Source organism: Olea europaea, chromosome 23 (genome assembly GCF_002742605.1).
Source record: "Olea europaea var. sylvestris chromosome 23, O_europaea_v1, whole genome shotgun sequence".
Classification (NCBI taxonomy): domain Eukaryota; kingdom Viridiplantae; phylum Streptophyta; class Magnoliopsida; order Lamiales; family Oleaceae; genus Olea; species Olea europaea.
In genome coordinates, this window is record NC_036259.1 from 5,690,174 (window position 1) to 5,702,527 (window position 12,354).

At 36.8% G+C, this 12,354-nt stretch overlaps 1 protein-coding gene across 1 annotated transcript; it reads left to right on the forward strand.

Annotated features, from left to right (window-relative positions):
* The first annotated feature begins 5,189 nt into the window (after positions 1-5,189).
* Positions 5,190-12,331, forward strand: LOC111372191. The gene is made up of 4 exons (XM_022994401.1): positions 5,190-5,557; positions 6,393-7,292; positions 7,945-9,012; positions 9,505-12,331. The coding sequence occupies exons 1-4, from the start codon at positions 5,347-5,349 to the stop codon at positions 11,988-11,990; spliced, it is 4,665 nt and encodes a 1,554-aa protein (XP_022850169.1). The 5' UTR covers positions 5,190-5,346; the 3' UTR covers positions 11,991-12,331.
* The last annotated feature ends 23 nt before the right edge of the window (positions 12,332-12,354 follow it).

The window sequence follows — 12,354 nt, forward strand, 5'->3', positions numbered from 1 at the left end:
TAAGAAAACTGCTTGATCGCCCTATAACTACCCACTTTCTTTGTAGTGGCCATTTTGTCATGAAACTGTCCTTTTAACTGCTGCCATTATCTTGCATCGTTCAACCGCTTTCGATTGAATCCCTTGAGTCGTGGAACGTGATAAGGTTACTTTAGCAACTGCCTCAATAACTGCATTTCTTGATAATCATAATGCATTATGCTTGTTGATACCTTGGGCGACTTGAAGATTTGGGCGAGACTCTGGGCGACTGTATGCCACTCTATTCGTTCAGATTCTGAGCGACTTGCAAACTTGGGCGATGGCGTTACCGCACTATTGGGCCCCTTATTTGGGCATCCACCTTGATTCGCTTAATTGGATTTCGTTCTTTGGGTTATCTGATTTGGGGATCTTCCAATTGGGCTTTACTCTCTGGGCTGTTTGATCTGGGCTGAATTTTTATGTGTCAATAGTAATGAATGTGTATTTATGTACAACATCTAACTTACTTTGCTTGAATTGTAGATGAATGTATTCGTATAGACCAAGAATTAAGTTAAATCCTGATGCCAATTTGCTTCTCGAGAAGAGATTGAAACAATTTAGGAAACCAAATATTTTTGGTCATGATGGCATGTGCGATTGCACAATACATTTCACTATGATCGCATATGGAAGTGTTTTTGCTTTTTGGACTTGCAATTTGAGCCATTGCGATCGCAATTGCCAAGGTTGATATCACAAGTTTCTACCTTTGGCCAACTTCAAGTTGGTCCCTAGATTTTCGCCTTCGTTCAATTCAAGTTTCTTTTTATTTGGATCTTTAGTCTTTCATATTTAAATCTTCATAATTCAGCATTCCATATTCTTCAATCGTCCATAATAAAGTCCCAAAATATTTTAAACGTTGGATTTAGCACCTAGAACTTGAGAATCGCCCTTGATTGACCCGTTAATGCTTGTCAATTGATATATGCAATCTAGCTAATCTTCAATTTTTCGGAATCAACTCTAATTTAAGTTTCAAAATGCCATTTTAATTACATCCAAAATGCATTCAAATTGAGACTTCACTTACAAATAACAAAAACTAACCAAAATTATGCAGATATTCACTCAATTAAGCATAAATAATCAAGCTAAAAAACTTAAATAAGTGTATAAAACGCATTTATTAGCCACAACTTTCTAGTTTTTCAATACTGTTTATATTGATCCTTAACGGTCTTACTATGGATTGATAGTTTGTTAAATCCTTGTTTGAAAGTATTTAAAAAATATTTTTCTCACACTCATTTTTAAATTTCTTCATAATTTTTGCCTACTCCTTTTTTTTTCCAAAGCAATCACTTTCACACCAGCATTAATTATGTCCATAATTCTAGTGATTTAGAAAGGTATATTTCCTACCTTGTGACTTTCTAAAAAGTTGCACTAAATAATATTTTCTAGTTTCTATACTATTTAATAAAAGGCACTAAACATTATATTTTATTTCCCACCATATTGTAGACAAATCCAAGATGTCACACTGGTCAAGACCAACAACTAGTTGGCCAAGACATCAGTTTTCCAAATTTGTCGGTTAGTTCATGTGTATTTCTACCAATAATTAAAATGGTGAAAAGTTGATAAGATATCAAAAGTGATTGCTCTTTGATAAGTTAGATTTTTGTAAGAAAGTTATACAACCTGTTTGGTGTGGATTAAAATTTGATAAAAAATTTAAATAAAGTCAGCATTATATTTTAATCATATATTTTATCAATTTTTAGCAAACTTTTCTAAAATTTTTATTTTAATATACGCCAAACATGGACTAAGAAAGAAATAAATTTGAATTTGAGCAATACTTATTGAGACTTTCAAAATTGACACCATGCATATAGGATGGTGTATAGTACTTGTTACTCAACAATAACAAAACACTAAAATATAAAAAGAATTTAAAATTTTATAAAATCCACGATGCTGCGTTAAATTTCTTTAGAAGAGTTCCTTTTTTGTTGAAGTTTATAAAATTTATTATTAAGTTAATAATGTATTGTAAAAATAGATTAGAAATATAAATATAAATAAAAGTTCCAGGAAATCGACCCGACTCCGCCCTTGAATGCAATAGAAATAGTAATTCAAAAATTGAAGAGCAATAACATAGTTAGAATAAAGAGTTTGTACGGCGGTAATGGTAGTATTTTATACTTGAATCGGTGGTTAACTTTTATTAAGTAAGATGATGAAGACATGCTATTGAAATAATTTATTGAGATAAGTTGGATTATCAAGAATGTACAGGAATAAAATGGACAATTGGTTACATCTTGTATGAAATGTAATTGGAGTTGGCAGCTCTTCTAAGATTTCCTCATCTGAGATTTGGTGATGAGGAATAAGTTGGCTCCCGCGCAAAGCTTGATTCAATTTTTCCCTTCAACCTTTTGAGCAACTCGATTCCATAGGAACTACGAGATCACCATAATGGTGCCACGGGCAGACAATAGAACCCTTTAGAAGTGTGATGTGATGTATTTAATTAGATATGTTTTGGTATGTTCAATTGAGAGTGTCTTGAGAGTTGCTTCGAGGGGATAGGCGAGGTACCCAAGCGGTAAAGATCATATAGGAGTTTTTGTCGATCAATAAAAAATAAAATAATAAGTACACTGCAATTTTCCAAAGTGACTTTTAATTATTTTAAAATTTATTGACTTAAAAAATATGTACGATCTAGCTATCAACAATTACTTAGCTACCCTTCGTCAACATGTACATTTCTTTCACATTAGACTCCGTTTGCATATCAAGATAATTGTTCCATGAAAAGGAATAACGAGTTTTGACGCTTTGACGATCAAGTCAAATCAATTGTTAAAAGGAATCACGAGAATAGGAAAAATATGGGATGGAAGAGACAAACATGTAGAGTTTTGTTTAGGGGTTTAGAGAATTGTATATATTTGCTTTGAACTATGCATGGATGTTTATAGTTGAATTTCTAGTTTACATTAGGTTAAGGATGTTACAAACGTAATCTAACACTTGTTGCATGCCCATTGGTTGGAAGAGCTTTTCTACACAAGCAAGGCCTTGTGACAGCCCTTGTTGACAAGGCTGAGGTTCGTTTATAATTATTCTTGGTTGGAATTTGTTGTTGTGATAATATTTTTCATTTTCAAAATTGCTTACTGACAATTGTTTTTCCAAATATTCTATGATCACATAGATTTTATGAGTGTATTCAGGGACCTCGTCTGTACTCATGTAAGGTTCGACGGGGAAGGGGCTTGACTAAGGTGTCTTTTATATGAAGACCATGCAATTCATAGAATAATGCTGTCATATACGTGAAGTTGAGAATCATATTGCCTAGTTGTTGTACAGCAAATGAAACTTCAACGTAATAGGTTGCCATTAGCCAAGTGGCCTTCGCTTCCTAAGCGACGCATATTGTCCCGCACAAGATACAGATGTGATAATTGCCCAGTTTTTCCCCCATTTTTTTTTTTCAAATTTTAATGTTTGAAATATTATTTTTTTGAATAATGTATGATTGAAAAAGAATGAAAAGTTTTCAATTTAAGTGTAATATTATTTTATGAAAAATTGTGTGGTTGAAAATAAGAGAGAAAAAAAATTGAAAGAGAATGAGGGCCAAATGGGGGCATATAACTTTAGCGAAGTTATGCATGTTTGGCTAACGTTATAAATAAAAGTTACTTTTAAGTAATTTCCTTTTTATTAATATGTTTTCTATAAGTTATATCTTCACTAAAAATGTTCTCTTATTTTAGAAGTATTTCTTATCCTTATGTCAGAATAAATAACTTATTATTAACGAAAGGTCACATTTCAATGTTATTGTGCAAAACGTCAATACCTTTCATTTTTTGACAATTTCGTTCTTATTTCAACTTTTCATTGCAGAAAACGTCATTTTAGCCTTTTTTAATGTAAAATGACCAAAATACCATCCCATTTAAATAAATAAAAAAAAGGAAAATAAAGAATAAATTACAATCTTACTTCTAAAAATTTAAAAAAGTGCAAATAAGTCCAAATAATTATTAAAATGCCTAATGACACAGAACTTCTCTACGTTTGGTTTATAGTGTGAAAAACGTTCCTACGTTTCAAATTGGTAAAAATGACGTTTTCCGCAATGAAATGTGAAAATAGAGATGAAAACGCAAAAAAATTGAACTCCGCAAGAAGTATCAAACGTAAGGAATTTTTTGTTTTTAGGCCTTATTAAAGTATTAAAAATGACAGAAAAAACTCTCTCTCACTCTCTTCTCTTCTTCTCCAAATGGGGTTGTCACGTTAGAAGTGAAAAAACTCCGACAAATCATCGCTCAAACTGTCGAATCTCTATACCGCCGAACCATTTGTTGATATTTTAAGACCATGGAGAGAGGCATTCTAGTGAGTATAGTTGATTGGTGTATTGGAAATGACATGGGTCTCTCCGGAACATATAATGCGGCTAGTATTTACATTTGTGAGTTGGGTATTTAGGCTTGAAATTCCGCAATTCCGAACAAATTTATTGGCATGAAGGTTTCAAGGTTGGACGTTGTGGACCATGTGTAGAGGGAAGTGAGGGTTTTTCGTTGGTATGATGGTCCAGCAATTTGGATGATGGTTTGTTGGAGTTTTTTGACTTCTAAGGCGACTGACCCATTTGAAGAAGAAGAGAAGATAGAGAGTCTTTGTTTTTAATATTTTAATAAGGTCTAATAGCAAAAAAATCCTTACGTTTGACACTTCTTGCGAAAAACGTTTATACGTTTCAATTTTTTTTGCGTTTTCATCCATATTTTCACGTTTCATTATGGAAAACGCCATTTTCATCAATTTGAAATGTAAGGACGTTTTATACATTATAGGCCAAACGTAATGATGTTTTGTGCTATTAGGCCTTTTAAAAATTATTTGGACTCACTTGCACTTTTTAAAATATTTAGGAATAAAATTGTAATTTATTCTTTATTTTTATTGATTTATTTAAACGGGAGGGTATTTTGGTCATTTTACATAAAAAATGGTGAAAAGGACGTTTTCAGTAATTAAACGTTGAAATGAGGGCGAAAATATCAAAAATAAAAGGTAAAGATATTTTACACAATAACATTGAAAGTAGGAAACCTTTTGTGCTAATTATCTTTAGCCAAACATGCTTAATTGGTAGCATTAACTAATAAAAGAAATCACAGCACGAAACAACGCGGAAATGTAAGTCCACTTCTCTCTGCTCTCAAACCCTCTCGGGCTCTATCTTAAGTCACCGGGATTTTCTTCCCTCTTGCACCCACACCCATAGAAAGGTATAGAAATTTAGTGGCAGTAGAGGAGTACTGATAATTGATGCCGCCGGAGGTATTTCGATGGGACCGGAGAGGCTTTCGGAAGTACGATAGACCCGGGTCAGACCCCGCCCTTGGGGGAGGATTCGGTGGCGGTGGCCCTACTAGATGGAGGGACCAGCACCACCCTCAACCGCCGCCCCCGTATCATCCCTATCACCATCATCAACACCGCTGGTACTCCGGTTTCCGCTCCCGCCCTCTGCCTCCTGGTCAGTAGTTGTTTAGTTTTACTTTCTACTTTTATTTATGAAATGGAATCTATTAACTAAGTTAATTAGCTAATTAATTCATGGTTAAGTTCTTAAGTTTTTGACTAGAAGTGTAATTTGGGCCTTAAAGGTAATTGGAGGAAGAGAGTTCTTTTAGCGCTTAATTTTATGGATAGAAAGAATTTTCACGGAAATAATTAAAGTTAATTTCTTGAAGTCTTCCACGGGTACCAATTTTATAGGCTCAATTCTATTTTATGAACTTCTGGATGGTTTTGGCAGATACGTTTAGGCCAGATCTAGTATGTTAAAATGAAAGAAACCTACTTCATGGATGCTTGTTGATTGTATGCTTGCTAGATCTGCGGTTGCTTTGATTTTATTTGCCTGTTTAGGAATAGGTGAATTCATAAACTTTATGGAAAAATTGAATTTTTACCGCGTGACTTGTGGAGATTGTGTCTTTGACTATGGAATCTATTAACTAAGTTAATTAGCTAATTAATTCATGGATAAGTTCTTGACGTCTTCCATGAGTACCAATTTTATAGGCTCAATTCTATTTTATGAACTTCTGGATGGGTTTGGCAGATACATTTAGGCCAGATCTAGCATGTTAAAATGAAAGAAACCTACTTCATGGATGCTTGTTGATTGTATGCTTGCTAGATCTGTGGTTGCTTTGATTTTCTTTGCCTGTTTAGGAATAGTTGAATTCATAAACTTTATGGAAAAATTGAATTTTTACTGCGTAACTTGTGGAGATTGTGTCTTTGACTATTAATTTGGGTTTTCTCTGGCCCCCTTTATGGTGGTTGGATTTTATTTACTGAAGGTCTTGGAAAGCAGGGTGGTCGAGACATGTACCAGGAGGAGTCCAGTCAAGGGTTTCCGCCTTTTAAGTCACGGTTCAGTGACAGGATTTCTGATGATGTGAATTTTCGGCCACCTGGTTCTCATGGTGATGGAAGATATATCAGAAATAGCAGGGAAATTAAGGGGTCCAATAGCCTCAGAGTCTTGAAAGGTCATTCTAGGGAGCCTGCTGCCTCACCACGCGGTCCTGTAAGAGTCATTAATGATGTAAACGAACAGTGTTCTGTAGGGAATGTGAAAATATACAATAATGGTGGCAACAATAGCAACAGAAGCTGCAACAACTCCTCCAATCCTCAACCTGACACTGTAAACCTGTCGGATCAATCTCAGTCTCTCAAAGAGATGCATGATAAGAATGGTGGTAATACTGACGGATTGGTCTGCAAAGGTCAGAAATTAGAGAAAGAGAACTCACTGGGGTCTATAGATTGGAAGTCTTTGAAATGGACCCGTTCAGGAAGCTTGTCTTCAAAGGGGTCTGGTTTTAGCCTTTCAAGTACCTCCAAGAGCATGGGAGCTAACTCCAATGATACGGTGTCTGCGATGCCAGTTCAGTCTCCTTCTATGGATGCTGCTGCTTGTCCAATGTCTGCTGCTACAGCTTCATCTGAAGATACTAGTTCCAAGAAGAAGCCACGCCTTAGATGGGGTGAGGGACTGAAAAAGTATGAGAAGAAGAAAGTTGAAGGCCCTGAAGATGGTACAGCCAGAAACGAATTTGTCATTAGTGATAGTGACACAGAAACTGTGCTGTCCAATCCCATGAACCTGGCTGATAAGAGTCCTAAAGCTGCACTTTTATTAGAATGTGCCTCACGGGCTACTCCATCTTCGGTTGTTTGTAGTTCCTCGCCTGGTAACTTGTTTGATTCCTTGTTAGGCACCTTACATTTTCATCTACTCGAGTTATCTGTTAAACTGTATTTATCTGCCTTTCTTTTCTGTTAGACATCTAAAAGAGGAAGACTACTAAGGAAAAGTGTACAGGAAGTAAAGGAGACAGTTAATGGGAAAAGAGTATACAGAGTGACGTGGAAAAGCAATCTTGATGTAGATATACCAAAATTAGGATTCCAGAATAGGTTAAATTTGACAAGCCTGTGAACCAAAATGAAAATTTAGCAGCTGTAATTGACTGTCGTTTTGTGTATCAAGTCAATTATGTTAATGCTGAATGATCACCTTTTTCTTCCCTACACCATTCTGTCTTCCTTCTTTGAGACAGTTATACAACTGCATTGTTTTGAAAATTTGGTTTGCTGGTTCTTCCTTGCTCATGAAATCTTGCCTCATATTTGTTATGTTTTTTTACTGAATAATGCTACTTTATATGAGCTCCTAATTGATTTGATTCTACATTATAAAAGAGGTCAATAGAACAAATAATTAGTTTACTGGCTCTCTTTCATCTAGAATTATAGTGCAGAGTATTTGATGTTAATGTGGTCCAGTGCTGAAGTACAGTGGTGATCTTTTAAATATCTCATTTGATATTTTTCATATGACAGGTGTTCAGGAGAAACAATCCGTCAAGGCAGTTAGTTATGACCATGATATGACTAAATTGAGCTGTTCACCAAGTATTCTGTCTCAGATGCAGTGTGAGGGGCCAACCTTTAATTTAGAGAACTTTGAGCTCTCATCTATTGCTAATTTGAGCTCTTCAATCGGTGAATTGTTAAGATCTGATGATACAAATTCTTTGGATACTGGTTTTGTGCAAACCACTGCGATGAACAAGTTGTTGTCATGGAAGGTTGACGTATTAAAAGCACTTGAGAAGACTGAATCTGAGATAGAGTCACTTGAAACTGAATTCAGATCATCAATATCTGAAGCTGGAAGTAGCTTTCCTCATCCATCTGCATCATGTATGCTGCCAGGTGACAAAATTTTGGAGAATAGACCTGAGGCATTAGATGATGAGAACTCTGGGATGAAAGATGAGGATATTGGTAATCCAGAGAGTGCAATATCCAAATTTGTCAAGATGCCTTCTGTGAAGGACTTTTGCTTGTCCGACACAGCCAATCAGATTGAATGCTTCCTGAATTCAGATGTGACTAATTCTGAAAACCTGGAAGTGAAATGTTTAGAAAATGGTCTCAATGATGAGGAAACTAAAGGCCATGTGGATGATTCTGAACCGATCTTGAGTAGTAATTATCCAACTGTAGCTAGTTGTAGCAATTCATGCCGTGATAGAGAGGATATTTATAATTTAATACTGGCAACCAACAAAGATTCTGCAGATAGAGCTTCAGAAGTGTTAAATAAGTTAATGCCTGCCAACCAGTGTCATTCTGATATTTCAACTGCGACCAGTGTCTCATATTTGCCAAATGATTGCATGTTAATGAAGAAGAAATTTCTGACAAGGAAGCAATTCATACGGTTTAATGAGAAAGTTACCACCCTCAAGTTTAAGGTTTTTCATCACTTCTGGAAGGAAAATCAGCTTCTTTCTGTAAGGAGAGTTCCTATGAAATCTCACAAGAAGTTAGATCTAAGTCGGACCGAGTATTTCGGCTATCCAAAGCATCACTCCTCCTGTCGCTCTAGATTTTCTTCTCCCGGTAAGAAATTTTTGGCTTCAAATGTGTCTTTGATTTTAATGGGCATACTGTGACTTGGTAGAATTATGATTGGCATTGGATTTTCATGCAACTGCTACTATGAATTGACGCTAATATATTACACTTATGGTTGAAAAAAGAGCTTTTGAGTTGTTAGTACCATGGTTTCTGTCTAGTTCACAACTGATTCTTGGATGAGACTTGTCAAAAATGCTGAAGTATGGGATAGTTGATCCGAAGCTTTGTTTTCTCAACTGTAGATTTGTCTTCTTTCACTGAAAAAGTAAAATGAGAGCTGGTATTTATTTTGGAGTTGTTTATTTCTGTATTATTATTACACTATTGCTTGTTGAAATCCATTTATATTTTTCTACAAATTTTGCGCTTGAGTTCCTTTCTATACGCTTACCTTTAAATTTAAGTATTCAACGGTTTAGAGAACTGATTATGTGCTGGTAAATCTATACTGACATTATGCATTCACACTCTCAGTCTATGCGGATGGAAATCTTAGTATGGTGCCAACAGAAGAAGTAATTGATTATGTGAGTAGGTTGCTTTCAAATTCCGAGGTCAAGCCCTACAGGAATGCATTGAAGATGCCTGTTTTAATTTTGGACAACAAGGAGAAGTTTATGTCAAGGTTTATCTCGAGTAATGGTTTGGTGGAAGATCCTTGTGCTGTTGAAAAGGAGAGGTCTATGATCAACATCTGGACATCTGAAGAGAGGGAAATTTTCGTTGATAAACTTGCTACCTTTGGGAAAGACTTCAGTAAGATTGCGTCTTTTCTTGATTACAAGTCAACAGCAGATTGCATTGAGTTCTACTACAAGAATCGCAAGTCGGAATACTTTGAGAAGGCAAAAAAGAAGACAGGCTTTCCAAAGCAAAGGCCGGCCCGATCTAGTAGTACATACATGGTTGCATCGGTGAAAAGATGGAATCGTGAGGCTAATGCAGCATCCCTTGATATACTGAGTGCAGCATCAGCGGTCGCTGCTTCTGCTGATGATGGTATAGAGATTCAGCAGAAATGCACGTCAAGATTCTTTCTTGGGTCAAGTGCTTACAGAGAATCAAGAGGTGATGTCGGCTCATTGCAAAGATCAAACAGTCTCAATATTTATGAAACTGATCAAGAAACTACGGCTGTTGATGTGTTAGCCGGTATATGTGGTTCTTTGTCGTCTGAAGCTATGAGTTCTTGCATTACGAGTTCTGTGGATCCTGCAGAGATATATGAGGAAGTCTACGATTCCTGCTTAGATGAGAGCTGTGAGGAGACCACTGATTGGACTGACGAGGAGAAATCTGTTTTCATACAGACTTTGTCATCTCATGGCAAGGATTTTGCAATGATCTCACGGTGTATCAGAACCAGATCAACATATGAGTGCAAGGTCTTCTTTAGCAAGGCCCGTAAGTGTCTTGGATTGGATATGATACAGCCCAGACCTCACAATGCTGTATCTGGTGATATTAATGGAGGTGGAAGTGACGGTGCTGAAGAAGCTTGTGTTGTGGAGTCGGGTTCTATAATATGCAGTGAGAGATCAGGATGTGAGATGGTAGAGAACCTTCTGTCTCCTGATTTGAAGACAAGTTATGAATCTGATACTGTAGGAATATCGACTTTGAAGCACAATCTTAATGAATGTGAGAAAAATAACGGAACAGGTTTTGATGATTTTACGGATGCTGAGAACCCTGGGCTAAATCATTGTCAGGGGAAGGATAAGGCTGATTTAGACTTTGATGCAGATGCAGATGCAGATGCAGATGCACATGGTGCTGATGGTGGAACTGTGGTTGCATCCCGTGATACAGAATCTTCACGGGTAATTGAAGATGCTGACAACCATGTCCAGTCTAGTAGACTGGGCGAGACACAGAATGCAGCTTCGACTGAGGTATCTGATGGGCATCGTAGGCCAGGTGTTACTTCTTATCCATGTGCTGATGCACATTCTTCTACACATTTGGATATTACATTCGGATGCGAAAAGAAAACTTCTACTCATATTGCTTCGTCAGCTGCTCATGCTAATGCGATCAGTGAGGTGCAGCGTCAGAAAATTGCTCAGACAGGTCAACATCTTTCTGGTTGCTCATTTTCAGATTGTGTTGAGTCTTCCGAAGTTCTCGGGGACTTTAAGGTTCCAATGTCAACTGTGAAGAAGAAAAACGAGGATATTAATTGCAAAAAAGCAGTTTCGCTTCAATGTGACGCCAAGGTAGACGGAAATTTCCCATTAGATCGTAGTTCTGGATTCTCTCTTCAAAAGTGCAGTAGTTCAAGATACCGGAATTCTCGCGAGGCTCCAGTTCAGGTCCAAGGACAGACAACGGATCCCTGCAGGAAAGGTGGTGTGAAATTGTTTGGTCAATTTTTGATCTCTTCTCAGGAGAAACAAAATTCTTGTATACCGGCCAATGATAGGAAAACCCCTCATCATAAATCAGAGAAGCAACCATTCACTGGGGATGAAATAAATTCAGCTCAAGCAAAGTTCGACTGTGATGACTACCCAAGCTCTGAGAGTATTCCCATCACAAAATTTCTTTCTTGTGATAAGAACAAGTTACAGAGTGCTTTCCCTCCTCTTCCAGACTCAACACTTATGTTTTGTCAGAATCCTGCTGCAGTTACCAATAACGCGATGCCCTCGGACGAACTAAAGTGGCCATTATTACCTCCAGTTGTCAAAAGCACGGAATGCGAGCTGAATGGCATCTCCTTTTTTCCGACCCAAGAACTAAGTAGCAGCAACCAACTAGCAGATTATGAGGTTCCAAGGGACAGTCAAGTGCAGCCTTTCACCATAGATCTAGAGATGCAACGAATAAAAGGTTTTGATGTCATGTCAGGTACCCAACAGCCAAAAAGGGAAACAGGCGGAGTTAATGTTGGAAGCCAGTATGCTGGTGTTTCAGACCCTGTGGAGGCCATTAAAAATGCTATATGCAAAAGATGAACAGTTGTGTGTCCCGGCCACGAGCATCATCAGAGACGATGATGTCCGCCCGTAGAATGGGCGGGATGAATTTTACGGAAATTTCCTCTTTGAAGGAATCTTGTACTTAGGTCACATGGTATAATATATATATTTAAATTCAGCAATGTTAGGGCTGTTTTTCTGTGTCAGTAGATTTGTAGTTCTTGCAATGTTGCAGCAGCTTTGCATTTGTTGTACTTGATGGAAATACAGAAAATAATCTGTCAAAACAATTTGAATTGTTGTAGATGATTAATGCTTATGAAGTTCCTTTCCAAATGGATTGTAATTCTACAAAATTATTATAGTTTTGGAGTTTAGATCTGCTGTCCCCATCTTTGTA

Excerpts from the sequence above, each read along its gene's own strand:
- LOC111372191 (XM_022994401.1), top strand. The coding sequence starts at position 5,347 with ATGCCGCCGGAGGTATTTCGATGGGACCGGAGAGGCTTTCGGAAGTAC. Across the intron at positions 7,293-7,944 it reads TGTTTGTAGTTCCTCGCCTG|GTGTTCAGGAGAAACAATCC; the intron begins GTAACTTGTTTG and ends TTCATATGACAG. Across the intron at positions 9,013-9,504 it reads CTCTAGATTTTCTTCTCCCG|TCTATGCGGATGGAAATCTT; the intron begins GTAAGAAATTTT and ends TCACACTCTCAG.